The sequence below is a fragment of the Ochotona curzoniae genome, unplaced genomic scaffold (genome assembly GCF_017591425.1).
Source record: "Ochotona curzoniae isolate NIBS_2020 unplaced genomic scaffold, NIBS_Ocur_1.0 contig_430, whole genome shotgun sequence".
Classification (NCBI taxonomy): domain Eukaryota; kingdom Metazoa; phylum Chordata; class Mammalia; order Lagomorpha; family Ochotonidae; genus Ochotona; species Ochotona curzoniae.
Window position 1 is genome coordinate 20,113,671 of NW_024466219.1, and position 24,751 is coordinate 20,138,421.

General features: G+C 42.6%; 1 protein-coding gene across 2 annotated transcripts in view; it reads right to left on the minus strand.

The window, feature by feature from the left end:
- Window positions 1-1,032: 1,032 nt before the first annotated feature.
- LPGAT1 (lysophosphatidylglycerol acyltransferase 1) overlaps window positions 1,033-24,751 on the minus strand; it is a 65,213-nt gene continuing 41,494 nt past the window's right edge. For both annotated transcript variants that reach the window (XM_040985632.1, XM_040985633.1), the window contains exons 6-8: window positions 21,579-21,705; window positions 7,540-7,649; window positions 1,033-5,758 (exon numbers count right to left, since the gene is read on the minus strand). In XM_040985632.1, the coding sequence (XP_040841566.1) occupies window positions 5,607-5,758; window positions 7,540-7,649; window positions 21,579-21,705 (389 nt within the window). In that variant the 3' untranslated portion in view covers window positions 1,033-5,606. The remainder of the gene's footprint in view (window positions 5,759-7,539; window positions 7,650-21,578; window positions 21,706-24,751) is intronic.

Genomic DNA, 24,751 nt, shown 5'->3' on the forward strand with positions numbered 1-24,751 from the left:
CCTGTGTTTCTTGCCTCAGGGAAGCAGACATGGAGAGTCAGCAGCCCAGGGCGCCCAAGGCGCGAGAGAGGCAGCGAAACCTTTCCGGGGAAGCTTGTAGAGGTCCCCCAAACCTCTAGGAGTGAAGAACACAATTATCCAAATCCTGAGAGGCACAAATTTATTGTTTTCTACTTTATTAGCATGTTATGGCTTCGTCTGATCATACTGCTGATTTTCTCTTAGAACCAAAAGATGATTTGTTTTTCCCTGCTTTAAAAAATACGTATTTTCAGCAGGAAGAAACTTTTAATATACAAGCACTTTCATATTAAGACAAAACTAAATACAATGGCTTTCTTCCACCAACTCAAAGAGGATTAGCCAATTGTTAAATTTTATAATTTTGCCAGTAGTTGTTAAAGCAATTATTAAAATTAGATTACATAATCTAACAATGAGTGCTGAAACTAAAGGTAGCCTTAATGAGTATAATTTATGTGATGTAAGAAATAGGGCCCGGTGAAGCAGCCTTGCAGCTAAAGTCTTTGTCTTGAATGCACCAGGATCCCAAATGGGCACTGGTTCTAATCCCAGCTGCCCCGCTTCCCATCTAGCTCCCTGTCTGTGGCCTGGGACAGCAGTTGAGGATGGCCCAAAGCCTTGGGACCCTGCACCGCAGTTAGAGACCCGGAAGAAGCTCCTAGCTCCTACCTTCAGATCAGCCGTAGCGGCCGCTTGGGGAGTAAATCAATGGATGGAAGATCTTCTTCTCTGTCTCTCTTCTTCTCTGTATATCTGACTTTCCAATACAAATAAATAAAATTTTAATAATAATAATAATAATAAAACAGCTGAGAGGATCAGATATGAGTTTGAAAGACAATGGAAGTGAGTTAGTGGATCAGGAAATAATGTCATATTCAAATCACAGTTGAGACATAACCACAGACTGGCTACAAGGGGTCAGGAAAGAGCTGAGACTCAATTGGCTTTATGGAACTTATAACTAAGTAGTTATATTTTGTTGTTATTTGTGTTATACATTCTTGCTATCAGCAAAATATACAACAAACTTGTAGACGCTTGTGTCCAGAGCTTCCCTTCCCCACCCCCAGGAAAATGGAGGAGGGGGGCAGAGTTTAAAACCAAAATTCTTCCCAAGGGACCCTTCAGTTTATTCTTGTCACATGGCTGTCCCCAGGGCAGAGCTCAAACTTACAGGCTCAGACCCAAACATCTCAGCTGTCCAGGCACACACCACTGGCCACTAAGAAGTGAAGGAACTGCAGTTGAAAAAAAGCAACTTTATTTTCTCTAGGTTTAAAAAAAAAATAGAACCAGCTATTATTTTTTTTATTGAGAAAACGCTTCTTTTGGTGTTCACAACTAAACATCTGCAAAGGTGATCTGGTTACTAAGGTCATCCCCAGATGCATTCATAAACCAGATCCGCACTTGACCAGCCTTATACAAAAACCAATTACAGTTGCCACAGCCTTTACATTCATCCTTAGCACACATTACGACATGCAGATACACAGAGAAAGCAAAGTCGACGCTGAAGAAGTGAACATTACGGCAAGCAAAAACCCGCCTGTGCAAAAATAAATACGACTCTGTCAAAACGGTAAAGGAAATGAGAGCACTTGACAGAAATAATGGCAGCTGAAGGTAGACCTGTCTCCTTCCTCAGCACGAGCGAAGCTGCTGGAAACTGCATAGACTTCTTCCATTCAAGGATGTGTGCATCACAGTACGTGTTTGTCAGTTCCACACAATAAAAGCCATTCCAAATGTGGGCATACTGTGCAACCGGAGTACAATAATAATAAAAAAAGACTTACTCTTTGAACTGCTTTAAAAAAATATTACATGTCAAGTCCTCAGACAGACACTGCGCAGAGAAGCTGCCATTCTGTCTTCCACATGGCTTCTGTCACCCTCCTCCGATGGCCCGGCATCTCGGCTTAGGCCCAGGGTCTCAGCGCCTAATCACTGGGGATTGGTGCAAAAGCAATATGGTCAAGCACACACCAGCTGACTGCTCCAGACGACACCAGCCCCTCTGTGATCTAGAAACTTCCAACTTAGGTGATGTTGGTCCCAAACGTAAATGTCTCTAGCCTACCTGAAATGAGCCAATTTTCCTACTGCCTGTTACCAGATGTGAGGTCCACAGCACTGAGGACAAAAAACAACAACAAAAAAAATGAGCGAGAACAGACCATTTTTATATATCCTTTGTGGACCAGAACTGAGCACACTGGTAAGGGTAACCCTGCAGAAAAGTCTGGCGTAATGATGACTTCAAAAACAACAAAAACAGAAAATAACGAATGCTTCCTATTCAGTAGTGCAAACAAAACATCATCTTTTAAATATCAAAATCCAAGAGGACTACCCATGATTAACCACTACCTTCTGTTTTTATAAGGAGGTCCAACAAGTTCTGGAGTCTGGCAGGAAGTGATTGTCAGAGCACACCACCCAGACGAATCCATGAGAAGCGAGGGTCAGGAGCAGAGAGGGTGAGAAGGCTGTCTCCATGCCAAGGTCCACCAGGTGATCGCCAGCCCCCCAAGCCATGCTGTTTCCGGTGGCCTTAGGAGTCGGTTCTCAGGAAAGCGCTTGGCAACAGCTGTAACTCCACGACTCTGGACTCGCCCCGGACCTCTGCTAGCCCACAGCCCACTTGGGTACCTGGTTCCTCCTCCTGATGACAGGCTGGCCACTTCCATGTCATTTCACTGCTCTTTCACATTTAACAGCCACAGATCCACAGGCAGACAGAATTAATAAACAACTCAACTTTTTTTTTTTGGATCAGCAAAGAAAGTTTGATGAAAATAAAAACTCAAACTCCTAATCAAATGAAGAGCTTTGGCTCACCATGACTCATTACTGAATTAACAACCCATTAATTAACAAACTGGCCAGGAATCCCTAGTTCCTTTTTATCATGGAAAATTAAGGATATAACAGATACAAACTTACAATCATCTTTTGGAAGAAAAATCTATTACTTAGATTCTCTCCTAATTTGTTTCCCCATCCAAAATGTGATTTCCACGCCAACTTTACTTGATGTTTTATTCCTTGTAGGTTGCTTTACAACACGTAAATATTCCACCACCACCAACTGCTTCTGAAGAGTGAAATACCAGCCCGTTTGCTTCTGAAGTCACTTAGAGCTGTCTGTGACCAAGCACTCGCCCCATCACCGTCACTGCCAGCCTGTCTGCTGTGAGAATTTAGGCAGCATGGCCGAGGCTAAGAGGTGCTCAAACTCTATAAGATGCCAATGTGAATCGCCTAGACCTCCTGCCATCTCACTTCCCAAAGCAAGCACAAACTGGAGTGATTATTGAGTTCAGGACAGTGGCTCCTGGCTGCTTCCCAGCCTGCTCTCTCAGAACGCTGGTTTTCCCTTCACATTCCTTATAGCAGGCAGGTGAGCTCCAGGCACTATTAGGAAAGCACTATCAGAGATCTCGGACAGATTTTTGCAGGTGTGTTTTTAAACACTAACTCACCCATCTTTTGGTGTTTGTCACTCTAAAGCCTGTGGAAATGACATGGTGCTTGCAGAAGACAGCATCCTGCCGGAGGGTTCATTTGACGTGTGTGGTGCATTTAACAGCTTTGGGACGCAATGATGACTACTGTCGCCAAGTGTCACACGTTCAAAATACAGGTGTTTTTTGGAATAAAACTGGCACTTGCTTCGGCAATGAGGCCTGTTTCCCCACGTCTTAGGACTGCGCATGTTACACTGGACAGTATGTCATTTCTTCCCTGGATGGCTGACTAACTTCTCAAATGAGCAATTTTAAATCACTGTGTAATTCAGTGGTATTTGCAGAAGCATTGTTAAGCTTCTGCCTGGTTTCCTAACCTCATGTGTACCTCTAACTTGAGCTGAGTTTCATTTATTCCTTGTCACCAAAAATACACAATGAAATGCTTACATGTGGAAAAGGTTGCATTTTATAGCCACTGTTATAGCCATGCACACCACTGTCCCCACATGGTGCCAGCAGTAGTACAGTATTCAGTGAGGTATTTTGTTTAGCACATCAGTCTTTTTCACATAGCACTGAGTTCCTCCAAAGAGGAAGCTGCTATGGGCTTTTATTTGGTGTTGCTTTACCTTTCCCACATAACTGGAGGAAAATTCACTTCTTTTCCATTCTGCACTTTTTTTTTTTTTTGGTATATTCAAAAAACAGAAAACACCAGCTTTTAGTTTTGATGTAGAGCCCATTTCTCAGAATTGTTATCTGTGTGGTTAGTGCCAACAGGGGAAGCTAGGATGCTCGCGTCACAGACAACTACTGCTGACTCACTGGGTTCTCCTTAGGCCTCCGGTTCCCAGCCAGAAGGCATCACCTCAACCCTGGGGCAGCGCCAGCACTTCTAGAGCAGAGTGTGGTCCTCCTGGGAGGTGATCACGGAAACATGGAATTAGATCACAGACAAGCTTTCCTAGAGTGAGGCTTGCCACTTTACCCTCCTCAAAAGCAAGTGGCAGAGACTGGGAAGCCTCCCCAGGGCGCCCCCTCCTCCATAAGGGGCAGCTCCTTGACAGATGATGGGGACACACTGCCCCAGTTTTCAGGGAGCTGTGGGCCAACCTGTCACCATTCTAAGCCAATGTCTGGTTCCAGCTCTCATTTTATCAAGAACAAAGCCTGTTTCCTCTTAAACTGACCACTGGCATGCCGTACATCAGTTTGTTTTCACTGTGCCAAGATGTATTTGGCGCTCACATTTCACGAGGGAAAGAGGAAGCAAGCCTCTGAGATACCCACGAGGCGGCAGGCCAGGGGCATCTGGGGCGAGGTGCTGGAGAACTGCGGGCCCACACTCCCCTTACGACACACTCATCTCTAACCTTCTGCTGTATGTACATCTGAGAAAAGTGCGCTTTGTAAAAGACAATGATCCATCTGTGATATGCCTTCTACACAAAAGGAGAAATGGGTGTGTCCTCCCGCCCAGGGGAAGCACCAGCACATGTAAACGAGGCATGGGCTAAGGAAAGGCTCTAGTACCAGGAGGTATTCAGTGGCCACAGCCTCTCCAGCAGAGAATCCCGCTGTCACGGTACCTCATTAGCGGCTGAGGACGCAGTTGTCCGGAGGGTGGCCACCAGCTCCCCTCATGTTACTAGCCACAGACCACAAGCAGGCACCAATGAGGATGCCCGGACATTGCCGTAACACAGACTCCCAGCTACAGGGGATGAATACAACCTTGTGAACTTGAACTAAGTAATCAGACTTTCTCCCAGAAAGTCTGCTGGGATAGTTTTATGATTTCCTCTTCTTCAAATGTGATGTTTGTTTAAATATGCGATACAGTGTATCTTTTTAAAACATGAAAAGTTCTTAAAATATATTAGCAGGTCATTATATTACTGATCCTTATTTAGTAGAGTCTTAAAATATCCCAAAGGGGGATAAATATTAATCCATCCATTGAATTTCCTTTGCTTTATATATATGTGTGTGTGTGTGTGTGTGTGTTTGTGTGTATATAAATCCTGATTTCCACATGTAAAATAACACACACTTATGAAAGTCCGAACTCCTATGGTGACCTTGACAAGTTCAAGTCAATTCCTAAAACAGGCAATGGTAAAAATACTGAATAATGTTGTACCACATATAGCCTGACAAAAATGCAAAAGACTGTATGAGAAATATCCACATGTTGCTGAGGGTCATCTCCCTGGAAACAGCCTCCTTCTGGCCCTTGGAAGGTGGGAAAGCTCCTGGAAGACAAGAGAGAGACACTGATTCGCTTTGCCCTAGTGGTGGGTCTCCCTGAGCAGCAAGAGTGTCACTGGGTGGTGATTTTGAGACAGCAAGTCTGTGCCAACTTTTACCACTCTTGAGGACAGATCTTAATTGAACTTTAATTTCCAAACGGCCTGCTCATTCCTGCCTTGGCGCCTCTGCCTTTATGCACTTGCAGCTGAGCAAACAGCTGGCACAGCTGCACCTTTGCACACCAGGAAAACACTCACTGCCCAGCCCTAGTCACTCTGTCTCATGTTCGAGGTTCCTTCCCACTGTGGGATGGTCTGCATCACCATCTGTCTTCCACTGCAGAGGAACCTGCAGCAGAGCAGGTGCTTTCTGTCTCATTTCACAGTAGACTCCTAAAGGTTTCTGCCATCTTGGCCACATGAAAGTGACATACACAATTTCTGAAACAGTACAATTTATACTGATTCCTCTATTTGTAAATGAAGTTAGGATTTTTTGGAGAGAGAGTGCAGGGCACAAAAAGTTTTCTTTTACCACTGACATTTTCAAACAAACTGTATAAGCTATGAAGTATCTTCTTAAAAAGGAGAAATACAAAGTAAATAGATGTCTGGGCTTTTTTTGTGTGTGGAAAGGAAATCCAGATCATCACTTCAGAGTAACAGTACCTAAGCTCTGTCCCACCACACTCAGTCTTTGTCCTTGAGATAATCCTCCAGGGTAAGCTGATTCATGAGGGGATTGGCTTCTCACAAGCCATTTACTGCGTGCACTTCTAAGTTTCAAAGTCTAACATCCAAATAGTTTTCTTAAAAAGAGGTTCCAGGACCCAGTGTGGTAGCCTAGCGGCTGAAGTCCTCCTCTTGCATGTGCTAGGATCCCATACGGGTGCTGGTTTGTGTCCCAAGAGGCTTGTTTCTCATCCAGCTCCCTGCTTGTGACCTGGGAAAACAGTGGAGGATGGCCCAAAGCCTTGGGACCCTGCACCCTAGTGGGAGACCTAGAGGAGGCTTCTGCCTCTTGGCTTCAGATCAGCTCAGCCCCGGCTGCTGTGGCCGCATGGGGAGTGAATCAGCAGACAGAATATCTTCTTCTATGTCTCTCCTCCTCTCTATATATCTGACTTTCCAGTAAAAATAAATAAACCTTTAAAAAAAAAAAAAAAGAGGCTTCCATTATTGCTGGTACTATTTTGGCCAAACATCACAAGGCAAGGGTTTGGGGTTGGGAAAGCAGAGAGACATGATGACCCCCTTCTCACCCTCTGCCTGCCCACCTTTGTTGATCACAAACCTTGCGACACTCACTCAGGAGCTTTTCTCTCGGTTCACCTTTCGTGCCTGTGGCAGGTGCTAGAGAACAGGTCCTGCATGTGGCTGGGAAAGTAGTTTGCTAGTGTCTGGCTTTCAGCCAACATCCTGCCCACTGCTTTTTAGTTTTCTCAGGACGTGTTAAATAATGACTACCCCATGATGCTATTTAAATAATCAAGTATAATGCCAGTGTGATTCACCCCCCATAATTTTACATGTGCACCTGCAGTTGTTCACAGATGGGTCCTGTGCCGACTCCTGACTAGACCCACCTGTGTGATACAACATGGATGTTTCCTGCACACAGGCTTACAAAGGACAAGCCTGAATAAATTTAACCCAGTTCTATCTTTACAAAAATGTAAAGCCCAAATTCTTAAATATGCAAATATTTTTACTCCTTTATTGTAAAGATCAAAAGATAGTCATCTCCCGGAAGTCCCTCTGGAATTACTAGTAGGTTTACATACCTGTTTCATAAAAATGTGACAAGAGGTCTTCTTTCTCAATAAACCGCTGGTAAAGCCAATCAGCGAGGCTGTCGTCAGTCTCCAGGGGTACGTCTTTAACCGGAAAGATCCTAAGACAAGTAGGGTAAATTCAAGGTCAAAACCTCTCAGATCTATAGCATAGCTTGGGTAATGACAAGCTGTACACAATCAAGAAGTCATCTTTTGTTTTTGCAAAGGTCATTCTTTCAGGGCATCTAGGGATTCTGTTTGTTTGTTTTTATAAAGCTTGTATTTATTGTTTGAAAGGCAGTGTTACAAAGAGAAAGAGACAAGGGAAGAGAGACAGAGGTCTTTCATCCACTGGTTCACTACTCAAATGGCTGCAATGGCTGGGCTGGGCTGAAGTCAGGAATTTCAGTCAGGTCTTAAACATGAGTGCAGCGGTCTAAGCACGTGAGCCATTACCTACTGCTTTCCCAGGCACAACAGCAGGGAGCCGGATCAGAAGTGGAGCAGCCAGGACTTCAACTGTGGCCCACATGGGATGCTGGTGTGGCAGCCAGTGGCTTAACTCAGTACATCACAAGGCCAGCCCTGTATTTGGTTTTTGGAAACTGTTGTGAATTATACAACAGAGATCGCTAATGTTGCCCCCTTATAGGTTGGGTCCAGCAATAGATGCTGAAAACAAATTTTTAAGTTATCCTGCATCTACAAATAATCACTGAAAATAACCATGACTTTCTGTATTTGCAGATTTAAGTAGGGACAGTATTTAGAATAAAGTTTTAAAATGCAATTAATTCAAGCAATATAGTACTATATTAAGTGAGGCCAAGCAATGTATCTTAGCAATCAAAGCTCTTTTGGCAGGACTGTTTGAGAACCACATAGAACCTGCCCAAATTGGTGGCTTTTCACTAATTATGTCAGAGATTCTGGCTGTATGAACAGGGACAACTTTAGCTGATGGAAAGAGCTATTGGATATTACCCTGAAGACTTACTTATGTATTTGAGTTACAAAGGGAGATCCTCCAACCTGTGGCCCACAGCCTGAGTGGCCCTGACAGCAGGCCAAACACTGAGGCCAACAGCAGAGAGCTGCATGGGAAGTGGAGCAGCCAAGACTGGAATGGGTGCCCAAGGGGATGCTGGCATCACAGGGGCTGGCTTTACCTGCTATGCATCCATGTTGGTGCCTACAGTACCCAGTGTTCATACAGTACCCAGTGTTCAGTCTGCAAAGGGTCTGTATGAAGAACCGCGGCTCCATCCCCCTCCCCTGAGGATTGATTTTCACCTCTCGCAGCCCATCGTCTTGATTTTTCTTCCATTTTAGGCCTTATCCACCAATTCCTCACTATGGAAGATGCAGATGAGGCTTTCTCCTCTTCCCTTTTCTGCTACACATTCATCTCCCTTCCCCCATTTTCCCAATGTGGATATACAAAAATTTGAACTAGCTCATTATTAGAGATTCACAGCTAAGCCATGGAATATGTCATCACTACTTTTTCTTTATTGCCCTATCTTTATTTTCCCTGGCTTAGACAATTACATTGTTTTTCATTTGCTTAAATCTTCTGTTTACATATAACTAATCCAACCACCAGCTCTCAAAGTTCAAAGCCTGATGTCTAGTAGTCTGTAAACTACTTTTTAAAGGGTCAGAGAAACAATATCCCGGGACCAGGCAGGTATTTGGCACAGCAGTTAAGATGCTGCCAGGAATGTCCTGGAGAGGCCCCACACTCCTGAAGCGGGTAAAGTGCGGCCTGCACCTCACACCTTCTTCTTCCTCTTATGACAAACTTTGATGATGCACACCCAGCAGTTTCTTAGGAAAGGTTACTTGGTCTACCAAGGCCTTTTAACTATCTTCACATCTGATCATGATAACCAGACTAGATACAGGATTTATGGTTACAAATAATTTTCATCCATCTAGGACATTTCTTACTTCCATAACGTTCATTGATACCTTTTTATTTTATTGTGTTTTTAAATTTCTAATAGTTCTTCGTACTGTTTTAAACATTCCTTTTTAGTAGTTTATTTTTTTATTGCTACAATATCCTTGAGAAAGTTTTAAACTATCAAGGATGTCTTTAAGCACAGAAGTAAAGAGGAGGGTTAATAAACTCTAGGCACTATCAGGAGTTTTGGGAGACGCCCTTTCCTGGAGAGAGTCTAGACCTCTGACTCACGTCCTTCTGTCTGCTTTGTCAGTATTTTTTTAACTGGTTAGAACTCACAGAGGCGGGGCTGAGCAGCCGGGTGAAAGTGCTCAGCACTTGAGAGTCTGTGGCCCTCAGGCCTCCAGGAGGATCAGCTGAGTGGGCCATTTAAATTGATGCTCTTCATCACCCCTTGCTCATTTCCCCCAAGGAAGAACTGTAAGACTGGTTGCTAGCTTTGTGGCTTTGTGGTCCCAGTGAGACAAGGGCACTGGGACTCAGAGCTCAGCACACCAACCTGCCTTTCCCTGCCCCAGCAGGCCTGATGCTGGAGGCACACAGAGACCCTAGCTCCCTCTCCAGAGCAAGCCTCTAGCATCTGCCAGGGTAGGGAGTCACTGTGCGCTTGGGTAGGAAGGGGTGTAGGTCAGCGTCTCTTGAGGGATCTGAGTGTGTTCTGTGTTCTTCAACAGATTTCAAAGGCAGGCATTTGGCACAGTGGTTAAGATGCCAGCTGGGACACCAGCATCCCATATTAGAGTGCCCAGCTCCATTTTTCAATCCAGCTTCCTGCTAACACGCACCCTGGCGGAGAGCAGGTGACGGGTCAACTAGCTGGGTCAATCACCCATGCGGGAGATCCAGATGGAGTTTCCGGATCTTGGCTTTGGCCTGGCGCTGCCAGGCATGTTTTTGGCATTTGAGGAGTGAACCAGTAGGTGAAAGATTTCTCTGTCTTCTCTATTTCAAATGAATAATTCTAACAAGAAAACAATTTTTAAAAAAGATTTCCACCAGTTTTCCCAAGCTTAGTAGTACCTGCAACCTTACTTCCTAAGCACAGAGGCTGCCAGCTGTTCTGGAAGTTCTATGTTAGGAAGAGGTAAGTTCTTAGCTTTCTTGTAGCTAGATGCTTCTGTTCCTACATTTACTACTCTGCTTTTCCAGCCTCCCTATCTTTCTTTTTTTCCTCATCCTTGTGAGTTTATACTTAAAAACAAACCGAAAGACCTCACTTAGGGGCAAGTGTTTGGCTTTATAGTACAGAAGCCCACATCCCATGTCAGAGTGCCAGGTTCAAACCTGCTTCTGGCTCCTGACTCCAGGTGCCTGCCATGCAGACCAGGAGAGGCAGCGGTGACTGCCGTCCACCTGTGAGACCTGGACCGTATTCCTTGTTCCCCACCTCATCCTGGCCTGGCACCGGGCCATGCAGCAATCTAGAGACTGAATCTGATGATGAGGGCTCTCTTTCCTTGTCTCCCAAATAAAAATAATTAATTTTTTAAAATACCATTTTTTTTCATTTAGTGTTATTTTACTGGGGTTTCTAGAGGTCATGAAAATAGACATTACGGTAATGCAACAGCTCTTCTGTGAAGTTGCCCTGTCATTTCTGAAAGGTGTAACGTGGCTTTCTATCTTTGGTTAGGATCTACAACTTGCCATTCCTCTTCAGCTTTAGGCAAAATGCATGTCAGTTACTCGGTAAGATTTTGAACATCACAGCAATGCTTAGATCACAGAAACAGAAGCCGACTTCCATGGCATGATCAATAGAATATGTCTCAGGATCAGTGAAAGCTACACAAAGGATTCCACGCTGACAAGAATGACTCTCCTCGGCCTCCTTCAAAGGCCTGGATCTATCAGAGTGCTCTCTCCTGCTGGGTATTTTATCATTCAAATGTAACTGTTAATATGCAGGGAAAAGAGGGAGGAAAGCAGCATCGTTTGAAAAAAAATTATTAAAAATCAATTTAAAGAACTCAGTACTTTAATGAAAATTTTACATTCATATACCCGAAAAGAGGGACCAGCATTGTGGCACAGGGTGTGTAGCCACTTCCTGTGATGCTGGCATCCCCAAACAAGTGCTAGTGCATTCCCAGCTGTTTCACTTCTGGCCAGCTCCTTGATAATGAGCCTGGAAAGCAGCAGTGAATGGCCCAAATGCTTGGGCCACTCAAGTGGGAAACCCAGACAGAACTTGGTGCCAGCCCAGCCTTAGCCATTGCTGTCACTTGGGGAGTAAACCAGCAGATGAAAACTCTGAATCTCTTCCCCTTCTTCTCTCTTTGTAACTCTGCCTTTCAAATAAAATAAACAGAACTTGGAAAGATAAAAGGCAATCAAAATCAATAGTATTTCAAGAAGTTTGTGGAAAATGGAATTAAAAGATAAGTTTAAAAAGGTCTTCAGGCCTTGCGGTGTGGCCCAGCGGCTAAAGTCCTCGCCTTGAATGCACCGGGATCCCATATGGGCGCCGGTTCCAATCCCGGCAGCTCCATTTCCCATCCAGCTCCCTGCCTGTGGCCTGGGAAAGCAGTCGAGGACGGCCCAAAGCCTTGGGACCCTGCACTGGTGTGGAATACCTGGAAAAAGTTTCTGGATCCTGGCTTCGGATCAGCATAGCATCAGCCGTTGTGCTCAATTGGGGAGTGAATCATTATCGGGGTCCTCCCGTCCCGCGGAAGAAATCACCTGACACTTGAGAGAGTCTCCAAGGCGCTTTATTCCGATCTTCCGTTAAAAACTGTTATGTCCGTTATGCTCCAGCCCCTCCTCCGCCCCCCCCCCCCCCCCCCGCTTATCTGTCAAACTTGTCCAATCAGCTTAAAGATAACCAAGGTAGACCAATCAGGGCAAAGGGCCGATCACAGGGCAGGAAATGGTCAGTGCCCCCAACAAATCATTGGACGGGAGATCTTCCTCTCTTATCTCTCCTCCTTTCTGTATATCTGACTTCCCAATAAATAAATAAATATTTTTTTTTTTAAAAAATGGTCTTAAAAAAGTTTATGAAAATGCATGTTATGAAAAAAACTGCTCATGTATGTCAAAATTTCTTTGTGCCAAAGTATATTTTCCATAATCTTCCTGAAACCCATAAATAGGTTTTTTATTATGTAAAAAAATTTTTCCCAGATATTGAAAGGCTTATGTAATTTTTCTCTTCATTTTGTTAATGTGAGGAAGTACACTGGTTGAATTTTGAACCTTAAATCAAACTTCCACTTCTGGAACATATACTTTCACTACATAATGTGATATATGTTTTATATGCCCCTGAATTTAGTGCTGCACTATGATCGTCTAAGAGGTGTGCCTATAAATTTTTCCTTTTGTTATATCCCTGCCTTAGGTTATACTGCCAGTGTTAAGCTGGTGTCATAACACAAGCTAGGACATATCCCTTTCTGGAAGAGTTGCACTTACTGCCCTTTTACTGTCTTTAATAACTGTCAGATTTATAGTGATACCCTTCTTTTACTCCTGATAATGGTAATGTAGGCTTTCTTTCTTCCTGATCAATATTGCCTAAGTTGATCCTTTGTATTGGTATTCTTCAACTGAATTCTTTTTCAGTATCCTTTTCCTTTAATAAGCTGCCTTTCTGTGACGTGCAGGTGCTGACAGCTAGGCAATAGCAAGAGATGCTCATCTCAATACCTTGTCCTGATCAAAGGCTCTGCCCGCAGTCTGTGGTCTCTCTCCCAGGCAGAGTACTTTCTGACAGGGTCTGGGTCTCTTTGCTTCTAAGGTTGTTTCCTCCAGGTATACAACCTGTGGACCACCTGCTAATCTGGGCTCAGCGGGAGACAAACTCTTGGCCTCGGAAAACCCAGAGTGGAGAAATGGAGCTGTTACTACTGGCTTCAAAGGGGATGAAGCTGGCTAAGGCCTTCTTCCTCAGTTTATCCAATCGCTGGTACAGTCCAGTAATGAGGTTGCAATTCACAAAGATCTCCATGAACGCTTCAGGAAAACGGTCCTTGATGTACCACAGGAAGCAGCAGTCATTACCAGAGTGTGTCCTGGTTGGAGCACTTAGGCTTCCATCCCTCCCACTCTAGGGTACTCTTGGACAGGTCAGCCAAGGGGTCCTGAGCCCTGGGCTCAGCATCCAGTGCTTGTTCACATCGTCCACCTCTTCCTCAGCAGCTGGGGTGGCCCCGTTATCTCCTCTTTGACTCCGTCTGGGGCTCTGCCTCTCTTCCTGTGAGCCCTTCTTTTTCTCAAGAGGCATTTTTTTTTTTTATTAAGTTGGCTCTCTGCAAGCTTTTCAGCATCAAAGTGGACCATCTTCTCACCTAGTTTCACTTCCTCCAAGACAACCAGGAACTGGGGCTGGTTAACACATGGGAGGAGCCAGTGGTTGGTACTGGGAAAAGCCTAGCAGACACAAGGCCCCACGACCTTCTTACAGTGCCACAACAGGGAGCAGACAACCATGATGTCCACAGTGCCACTCACTCTCCCACTGGAAATCTCCTCTTCAAGAGAGCACCCAGCAGCCCCAGGAGATGCCTCACTTTCTCCTCCACATTCGCAGGGCCTCTTTTCATTGTGGCACGTGATTCCCACATGTCTCAGCAGGGCTCACCCACCGCACCGCCTGGAGGCCTTCCCAGTACCCCTTCATTGCTCATGCAGCAGGTAATAGCACTGCTCCCAAAACACACAGACTCCAACATCACCCTCAAATGCTGGAAACCCAGCCAGCAGGTAATTTGTGGGATCCCTGAAGTGGAAGTGAAGTAGTGCAGAAAGCACATGGATTAGGGCCCCACTGTATTAGAGTCAGGAGTGGAGAAAGGTATTGAACAGTGCAGTAATAACACAACTGCACAGAAATTCAAGTTTACTTACAATTTCTAGTAGCGAAATTGCTAGTACCAAAGTGAAAATGCATTAGTAATTTTGAAAGATAGTGTTGTCTTTTTAAAAACTATACTAATTTTCAATATTCCTCTCATAGAAAGATTTTTTAAGCTAGTGTAAAATTAGTCAGAAACATCTTATTTAGATGCAGCTATCAGTATTTGTAAACTGATCTATGCCAGTTTGGGGACAAACTCTTGAGACTCCATTCACGACACATTCTTGGGGATCTTCCACTCTAAGACAGAAGTCTTGAATTTTCATTTCAATTTTAATAGTAAAAACCATTTTTAAACATATACATCTTATAACTTAGTGCTGCCATGTGTTTCTGGTGAATATGTTTAGAGTCACTTTGTAAGATGTAGGTCTGTCATGAAAGGAAAAGGCTTGAGAGGTGAACAGAAGCACACTGAAGAGCAAACCTATTCTCTCACCACTTCAGCTGTAACTGCCCCTGGGACTTTTAATATCCATTCAGATAGAACAAGAGAGGGGTTCAACTTCTTGTAATGAAAGAATAGGCCACAGGTAACAATTAGAAAGTCTGGACAAGGCATAAAGAGTAATTAGTGCACGGAGCGGACGTGACCAGGTGCTAGCTGACAGGGCAAAAGAGCCAGCACTGGACGGTGGGAAGGACACTGGGCGAGTTTCTGACTTTCCTACAGCTCTCCGCTAGCTGGTGTCACATGGGGAGGCTAGAACTTATACAGAGATTATTCAAGCTTCTTATACAGATGCATCAGTCAAGTATGTGCATTATTTTTTAACCTCCTAAGATATATTACCTTTGCTGTGTGGCAAGATTTAATAGAAAAGGCTTACGTACAAAGTCACTCGTAAGGATCCTCTCACCAAAGATACATATATATTGATTTTAAAATGAAATAATCCCATCCAAAGCAAAAGTCTGCAAATCTGTTATCACTCAGCTAACTGGGAGTCCTGGCACCATGACCATCAAAAACCATTTGAGAGCCTTTCATCATCACCACACCCTCAGCCATGGCCAGTCCCAAACAGATGAGAATAAATGTTCATTAAGAGATTACAAAAGTTTAACAGAAATCACAGGGGGCCCAGCATGTTAGCCTAGTGGCCAAAGTCCTTGTCTTACTGTCTTACATCCACCAGGATCCCATATGGGAAGCAGTTCGTGTCTCGACTACTCGACTTCCCATCCAGCTCCCTGTTTGTGGCCTGGGAAGGCAGCTGAGGATGGCCCAAGACCTCAGGACCCTGTACCGGCATGAGAGACCCAGAGGAAGCTCCTGGCTCCTGGCTTTAGATCAGCTTAGCTCTGGCCATGGCAGCCACTTGGGGAGTGACTCAATGGACAAATCTTTCTCTTCATATCTCTCTCTCTGTATGTCTGCCATTCCAATAAAAATAAATCTTAAAAAAATAGAGAGAAATTACAGCAAAGTTCAATCAAGCTCTTCCTTTAGCTGTGAAAGGATGATGTGTTGCATTTGTTGGCTCTGTAGCTGCCGGGTAAAGATGAAGCCAACCTAATTAGGAGAAAATAACTGAAAGATACACAGCTCGAGTCACGAGATTTAGCCCATCATGGGGCCTGTATTACTCTGGATGTCCAGTTAAGTAAACCAACAAGTTCCCTTATGGCCAAAGTCTAATTCCATCTGTATTGTGTTTTCTGGAACTTACAGCTACAAATACTTATTTTGACTTTTAGGATGCACCAAAATCTGAACTCACCTGTTGAACTTCACTTTCTACAACTTCTTTATTCATGCTATATTACTGTTTCCTACACATTCATATATACTTCCTCTGTTAGGTATTTATTCATATAGTTATTACTGCACAAAATGCCTATCCATCCTTTCCCCTCTCTACCTGTTCAAATTCTATCAGTCTGTAAGGCCTAGTACAGATAATTCATCTAAGAGGTTTCTTTGTTCTAAGAATACCACAAGCCCTGAGGTTAGCACAGAAGGACAGTCTTTGTAAGAGAAGCATATTAGATACTATTGGCAGGTATGCATTTCATTAAATAAGATCAATGCAGTTTGTTAATATAAAAACAGGTCTAATCAACCTAAGAATAACTTAGCAAGAGCCACAGGTTGAAGAGCTTGAACAAGCATTTAAAATATCTTTAGAAGGAGAAAATGAGCATTTAAAATAAGCTTAAATTAAACAAGGGAAAATTCAGGTTTGCCAACTGAACGTAAGAATATGGAAAAGTTGGCGTAGCATCCATCGCTTTCCATGGGCTGAGCGTCAGACAGGGCTGTTTTGACAGTGAGCCCAGCCTACCATCTGCCCAGAATAGCCTGGATATTCTCTTGACTTAACAGATAGCCAGGAGGGCAGACCAAATGCTCCCTCAAGAGCAATCGACTCCTATTACTCTGATTGTTTGGTCACCATGGGATTAAAATATTAAAATGACTAATCCCCTAATATGGCAAAGGATCAAATGCATTGAATACCAAGTCCTCTTGGAATCAAGTAAGAGGAGTTCTTGTAAGATTTAGGTAAATACATATTTATATATAACCATCTGCCATCCAAATGAGAAACTAACTTCTAATGTTTAAGAAACAAAAGTTCTTATTTTCAGTCATCCATAATGTGCTCTTAGATACAAAGAACTCTACCAAACTCCCTAGAAGACCAGATAAAACTTGAAAGCAGGTGTCAAGGGCAGAGGCGTTTAGATGCCTGGCCCTGGCACTGGTGTTGCCTGCCTCTAGTTCTGACTTCCCTTCCAACACCCGCCTCCTGGGAAGCAACAGGTGAAGGCTCAGATAGTTGAGTTATTCCCAGGTGGGAGACCTGGACTGAGTTCTAGGTTCCCAACTTCAGCCTGGCTCAGCTCTCACTGTTGCAGGTATTTGGGGTGTAAACATGTGGATGGAAGATCACGATCTCTCTGCCTTTCACATAAACAAAACTAATTAAAAGACAAACAAACACAAAAAGATATAAAATAATGCTTAGCAGATTACACTAAGTTCAAGTTAAAACATTCGAACTTTTATGCTGTCAAGACTTCAGAATATGAACCAAAAAAACCAAAACATGACTAAACGCTCAATTCAATTATGTCAACAATATGTAAGGAAATGCTAAGATAAACAGTTACTGTTTTCAAAAGGCTAATAATGCATCAGTAGGTTACGAAAAAGCAAACATTCAGAATAGGATAAACATCATCTGATGGGTTCAAAGAGCACTGTTATGAATTTTAATGATGGAATGTGCATGCCTGCTTGTGGCACAGGATACACAGCAAAGATAACACCTATGTTTAGCCTAAAGGAGTAGAATTAAAAAATGGAAAATATAAAAACTTAAGTAACATATTCAGAGTTTATTTTTAGAAGGTAAAGTGGAATGTAAGGTAGATGATGAAAAATACCAGCCTTGGGGTGAAGGATTGGCACAGCAGCCTAAGTCCCTGCTTGGAACACTGGCTTGGGATGCCAGCATCTAGCTTCCTGCTGATAAGTGTCCAGGAAGGCCACGGGTGACAGCCCAACTACCTGGATTCCTGCACCCGTGCGGGACAGATAAGTGAAGTTTTAGGCTCCTGGTGTTAGCCTGTCCATGTCCTACCCAGGTGTGGGATTTTGGGGGGTGAACCAGAAGATGGAAGCTCTCTCTGTCTTTCAGTCTCTCTGACTTCCAAATGAAATGAAAAATAAATTAAAAATATAATAGCCCTATTCTTTTCCTCCTCAGATACATTTTCCCCAGACACACTCCCTTTTAATTGTTGTTTCTGCTATTTATTTCCATATAGCTTATAAGCACTGAATGCACTATTTCCAAATTATCTCATTTAATATTTAATGGTTGACTTCCTATCCTGGATGCTAAACGGCTACCTTATACTGCTGTCTTAATCCCCTTCATGTTCCTGCCATCACTTCTTACTTTAAGACATTCTTCTCAATGCAAACTCTGTCCTTTGTGACTATATCTACAGTGATAAATCTGTGCTCTATTTTATGCATCTGTTTACCCTATGAGACTGCATTATTCTCATCTTTGTATACTACATATACAAATCGGTACCTGATCCTTTAACTCAGGATCGCCGAATAAAACTGACTGTAATGTGCCAGGGCAAAATTTTGGAAGGTTCCATCTGTAGACAGCCACCCCATACCATGGGCTCAGGTAGCTGACTGACATCACCATGGTTAGTATGACATGAGTAACTCAGAAATCACTTGTTACAAAAGCATTTACAGACAAGCCGTCAAATTTGACATTATTTTGAGCCATCAGCTGGCAGTAAGCTGCTCTGGCCTAATCCTCAATATTCTAAATTGTGGTATCCATCACTTCCCCTTGGAACCATTAAAAAGCTATGAAAACAAGCAAACAAACCAAATCCACTCGGTTATTTGAAAATTGAATTCAGAGGCTCAGATATAAACTTTTACCTACAGGGAAAACCAGGGAGTTGTTTCACAAAATTCTACAGGAAGCCAATCTACAGTCATGCCAGTAAATAATTTGGATCTTGATGGTGTGTGGAGAGGAACAGCACCCAACCCACTGCTTTGCTTCACAGCCCAGGATAATTCGGCCCTGCTCCTTGCAAAGCAAAGCTCTAGCAAGCCATAATGCTACTTGAGAATATGAAATGGCATTGCTTAAACCTGGGATTTATTACATCTTTATTCACTTTCTACCCTTTAAACCCAGTAAGAGGCTTATGAAGTGCTTACTCAACGGAATGAACTATCTGGTAACCAAAATATGACACTTATCTATTTGCTTAAAACACTTCCATGTTTTTTCTGTGTAGTGATGTTAAAAACTTTTAACTCTGAACCAGATTCAGACTCACAGGAAAACTGTAAAAGTGGTAAGAAAAATAAAAATCACACTTACACTTAACTGAGACTTCCCAAGTATTACTGCTCCCCACATCTGCGGTGCTGCCACATCAGGCCTCCCACTGTGACCCACAGAACCAGTGCCCTATCACAGGCCTTAGGCCACCAACCCCCAGTTCTTGGGGTTCAGACTGTACCAGGACTTGGCACACTGGCTTCCGTGACTACAGGGCTGCTGGGCAGGACAGGACTGCAGCAGCACACCGGGCCTTCCCGGGCTCTCTGCTGGCAGGCTGCAGATCAAGGGACTTCCAGGCATCCATGTCTCATGAAGCAGTCAACAAGCCCCTCTTATCCATTTACACACATAACCTATTAGTCCCGCTTTTCTGGAGAATCTGACTTAACTGCCATAACAACATATAAATATTCCTTTCATGTGTAACTTATAAATATTTTAAAAGAAATTAAGTATATCTTCCAGCACAGGATGACACTTTGTTTTAAATTATGAGAAAAAAAATAATACAAACTATAGATAAATAAAATGCTCTCATCCAGAAAAGACCAAGAAAATACAAAACAGGGCCAAATATCATTTCTGATTCATTAACAGCAAATATTGGTGAGGCTGCAGCAAAAATTAATATACAAATTGTTGCAGATTATTTAGATCTCCAACTTCATTATAGAAATACAAACCCAAATCCAACTAAGACCACATAGTAAACACTTTTACATCGAATGGCATCAAACAAAAATGCTTTATTTTTTTTTTAAATAAAGGAAGAAAAAAACCTAACCTGGGTGGTAAATATTACTACCAACAAACAGAACTGAAGATTAAAGTGTAAGTTTCCATTTCCAACAGGCAACTGAATAGTGACTGATGGCAACAACTCCAGCCTCTCCATGGAAAAGCAGGACACAGAGGTACAGAAACAGACCAGAAGAGAGGGTAGAAAAGCAGGGGGGAATAATGAAGGAAATTATTAGACAGGAGAAGTAGGGGGAAATGAACAATAATTACAAGCAATGATGGGAAAAAGCCTTATCACGGGACAACGTTCCGTTGTGGGTGGGAAATGCCATGGTTGGCTCAAGCATCCTTGAAGGTGACTCACTCCCAGCAAAGCCCCCTGGGGGGAGTTGAGACGAGTAAATCCCTACACACAGATCATTAGTATCCAAGAGAGTCCCACATGTACCAGTACCATTCAGTTACTCACAGTTATTGGGATCAAGCTAGCCTTTATCTTAATCACTCTATTCTACTCTTACATCAAAAAATATTAAGAGTTAATTCTCTTAAAAACACTTTAAATTATGGATAAAATCCTAGAATATAAAAATCTAAACAATTTATGTAATTTGAGTGTTTCAATATCCTAGATTCAAAATGAAAAAAATTTGTTTAATATCTATTAAATGGGATTTATTTTAAATGTGACATTACTAAATTTTTAAAGCTACCAGATGAAAATGCTTTTTGTTGTAATTATTCAAGTTGCAAATTCTAAATTCTGTGAGTAACTTTTCTTTCAACTGACTTTAACTGAAGAATTAATACATTCAAACCATATAAAGGAATTTTTTTTTTTTGTATAATGAGAAGTAACAGCCCCTCCCCAGGGACAGCTTTTAGCAGACAGCTACTGCACTAAAGGCAAAGTGTGACTTTTGTGCAAGTCACATATTAGAAATAATTACTTTCAGAATTGTCAGCACTCACCAAGAACTCAAACCATAATATTTAAATTTTGTTTTACAGTTTTCCAGCTCTGCAGTCATATTTGTAAAACTCTTCTGACTTACACACAAGAAAACACACTGTCTATCTATTAGCACTATGTAATCTGAGTATTTCTATTGACTTCCATTGTAATTGTGGTCTTCCTGGGTTTACAAGCTTAGGGGCCACATTCACATGAAACATCTATCCAGAAATCTATACCAAAAAACAGTGATAGCATCGTCCATTCAATAAATGTTTTGGTTGTTACTTACATACATGATGTAAGCATATTAAAACATTAAAAATCTTAAATGGAAGTTAGATATCTAAATTACCAACTTAATCGCTGAGAAAATTTTACATTTTGATTGCAAAACAAATTCTTTTTCTATCAAAACATTTTTTTTTCAGGCCAGGTGAGTGCATCCTTCAAGTTACTTTTACTCAAGTGTCAATGAAATAATTAGTGCCTCTAGAAAGTCGTTTGCAGAGACATTTATCACTCAGTGAAAAGGACTTCGAAAATATAGTGTAAGAATGACTTTTGAGCCAACCACTTGTGCTGTCCAAATAAAAACCGAATACTAGAACATTCACATGTTTTGAGGAAGGTCTGTTGGGTATGAACTAAGCAATAAGACTGAATTCTTACCTGTAATGTACATGAGTGACTGTTGGCTTCCGGTAGCCCAGAATCCAGGTTTGAATATCTATAGGCTCAGCTTTGGGATAAGCTATAGTTGTATCTATTATCCACTGGAGGCCTTTTGATTTGCTCTCTGAGAACAAAGAAAAAAATGACCTAAAATTGGGTCAATTTTTACATTACCTGCAGCAAAAAGCACAGTACAGATTACTTGAGCAGTATACAGCACACTGACATACTGTTGCGCTAAAAAACAGGATAAACTTTGGGTACTATTGTTCTACAACACATGGAGGATGAAATTAAGCATTTCTCAACATATTTCTCAATATATTTCTTATATATATTTCTTAATATTGATGAGCTGCAAAACAAAAAAACAGCACTATGATTTAGTGAACACACTACCATTTAAGTGTTCAATAAGTTAGGGACTATAAAAGTGCAATTTATATTTGTCACTCTAATTTTTTTTAAAAAAGGAGGCCTATGAGAAAGCCAGAAGCTAAAATATTACATCACAAAAATGGAAAACAGACTTCAAAACAAAAATCATTCTCTAAATTTAACATAAGACACTGAGATTTGCAATTCTTGCAAGATGTTAATAAATAATGGAGCATAGAAACAAACTTTAGCATTTTCACACACATTATTGTTAGTTGTTGCTCTTGTTTAAAAACAAAAGCATCCCCAATTTTAACGAGAGTTATATATACAAAAAAGCAAGTTACACCTTGCCGCCACACGGAGGCCCAGCAGGTAGTCCCATTGTGGAGTGGGGACAGAGAAGTGCTGTTTCGTTTGGCCCTTTGCAGTTTTTCAAATTTTGTTTTGTCATTTTTGATTTAGCTGAAAGGTAGAGAGATCTTCCATCTGTCGATTCACTCCCCAAATGCTTACTAACAAGCCAGGGCTGGGCCAGGCTGCAGCCAGGAGCCACGAGCCAGGAAAACCAGCCCAGATCTGCTATGTGGGCAGCAAGGACTCAGAGCAACCCCTGCTGCCCCTCAGTGTGTGCCTTAGCAGGAAGCTGGATTCAGAAGCTCAGCCAGACTTGACATGGGAACTGACATGTGAAACGGTTTTTATTCCCAGCACTGAGCACAAAGTCGAGCAAGAACTGAGAGGGGAATCTTCCCAGAGCATGTTCAGGGACAACTTTAAAGTGTAACTCTGCTGCTTTATAAGCCCAAATACACATTGGGAACCAGTGATAATTATTTTTATATGACAAATAATTGAAAAACGCCCTTTATCTCTTAAAAGATCTTAAAACAACATTCTGGAAAAAATATATAAAAAAGAAAAAACAAATAAAGGGCTCAGGGTTGGGATGTTCTCTGCACTGGAGCGCCTGGGGTTAAGTCCTGGCCTGGTCCAGGCCTGGCTTTCCTGCTAGTACACACCCTGCAAGGCACAGGGGGTGGCTCAGGTACTTGGGTCCTCAGTCACCCATGCGGGAGACTTGAAGGGGGGTCCTGGGTGCCCTTATAGCTCAGAGAAGGGTATCAGCGCTCACATTTTGGGATTCTCTTTCCAGGAACCTGCTACTAAGTCAGTGTTTTAAGAATTGGGCTCATGAGGGCCCGGTGCAGTAGCTTAGCAGCTGAAGTCCTCATGTTGAATGCACCAGGATCCCATATGTGTACTGGTTCTAACCCTGGTGACCCCACTTCCATCCAGCTTGCTGCTTGTGGCCTGGGAAAGCACTCGAGGATGGCCCAAAGCCTTGGCACCTTGCACCTGCATGGGAGACCCAGAACAGGACCGGGGCTCCTGGCTTCAGAATGGCTCAGCTCCAGCCATTTGGGGAGTGAATCATCTGACAGAATATGTTCCTCTCTGTCTCTCTTCCTCTCTGTATATCTGCCTTTCCAATAAAAATTAATGAAAATCTAAAAAACAAGAGTTGGAGTCATGAGCCCAGTGCAATAGTCTAGTGGCTAACGTCCTTGCCTTGCATCCACCAGGATCCCATATGGGGCTTGTATCCTAGCTGCTCCATTTCCCATCCAGCTCCCTTCTTGTGCCCTGGGAAAGCATTCCACGATGGCCCAAAGCCTTTGGACCCTGCACCTGCATGGGAAACCCAGAAGACGCTCCTGGCTGCTGGCTTCGGCTTGGTTCAGCTCTGGCCACTCAGGGAGTGTACCAGCTGACAAGGGATCCTTTTCTCTGTCTCTTCTTCTTTCTGTATATCTGCCTCTCAATAATAAAAATCAATAAATAAATCTTAAAAAAAAAAGACTTGGTGTCACATTATTATTATATTTCCCCTAACCCATTTACATTATAGCACAAGCATTTTTCCAAGTTAACAAATCTTCTCTATTGTATGGATATTACATAACTACTTATCTGTTCCCCCTCTGGCTATTTGATTTTTTTGCTATGGTAAATAACACTATGATAAGTTTCTTTGCTTATATTTCAGATTATTTCCCTTTGATAAGCATTATTTGCAGTGGAATAACCGAGTTATTTATTAACACTTGAAGGCTCTTAGTATTCTGACAACATTAAATTCTCAGCATTAAAAACAAGCAAAAACTTTCTATAGTTAACAAAACGAAAAATGACAAAACATTATCATTCACATGAAAAGGATGAGTTTTTCAAACAGGTCATTTCTACATCTCTATCTTTTAACTGATGATTCTACAGAAACAATTTCATAAATAATCACTTATAGAATGCTCCTGCAGCACTGAGAATATTCCAGAATGAGGTTAGGGTGAGGGAAAGACACGTTTGACTTGCAGCATTTGAATAATTATTACCATCATAAACTACCTGCATAAATAGAAACCTAAAAAATTATAGTTTAATATTGCCCCTAATTATTCCCTTTGTCAAATTTAAATAGATTTTAAAAAATAGTATCTTTTGGGCCCAGTGCGGTGGCGCAAGTGGTTAAGGTCCTCGCCTTGCACGCCCGGGATCCCATATGGGCGCCGGTTCTATCCCGGCAGCCCCGCTTCCCTTCCAGCTCCCTGCCTGTGGCCTGGGAAAGCAGTCAAGGACGGCCCAAAGCTTTGGGACCCTGCACCCGCGTGGGAGACCCGGAAGAGGTCCCTGGCTTCGGATCGGCATAGCATCGGCCATTGCGTTCACTTGGGGAGTGAATCATGGGACGGAAGATCCTCCTCTCTATCTCTCCTCTCTGTATATCTGCC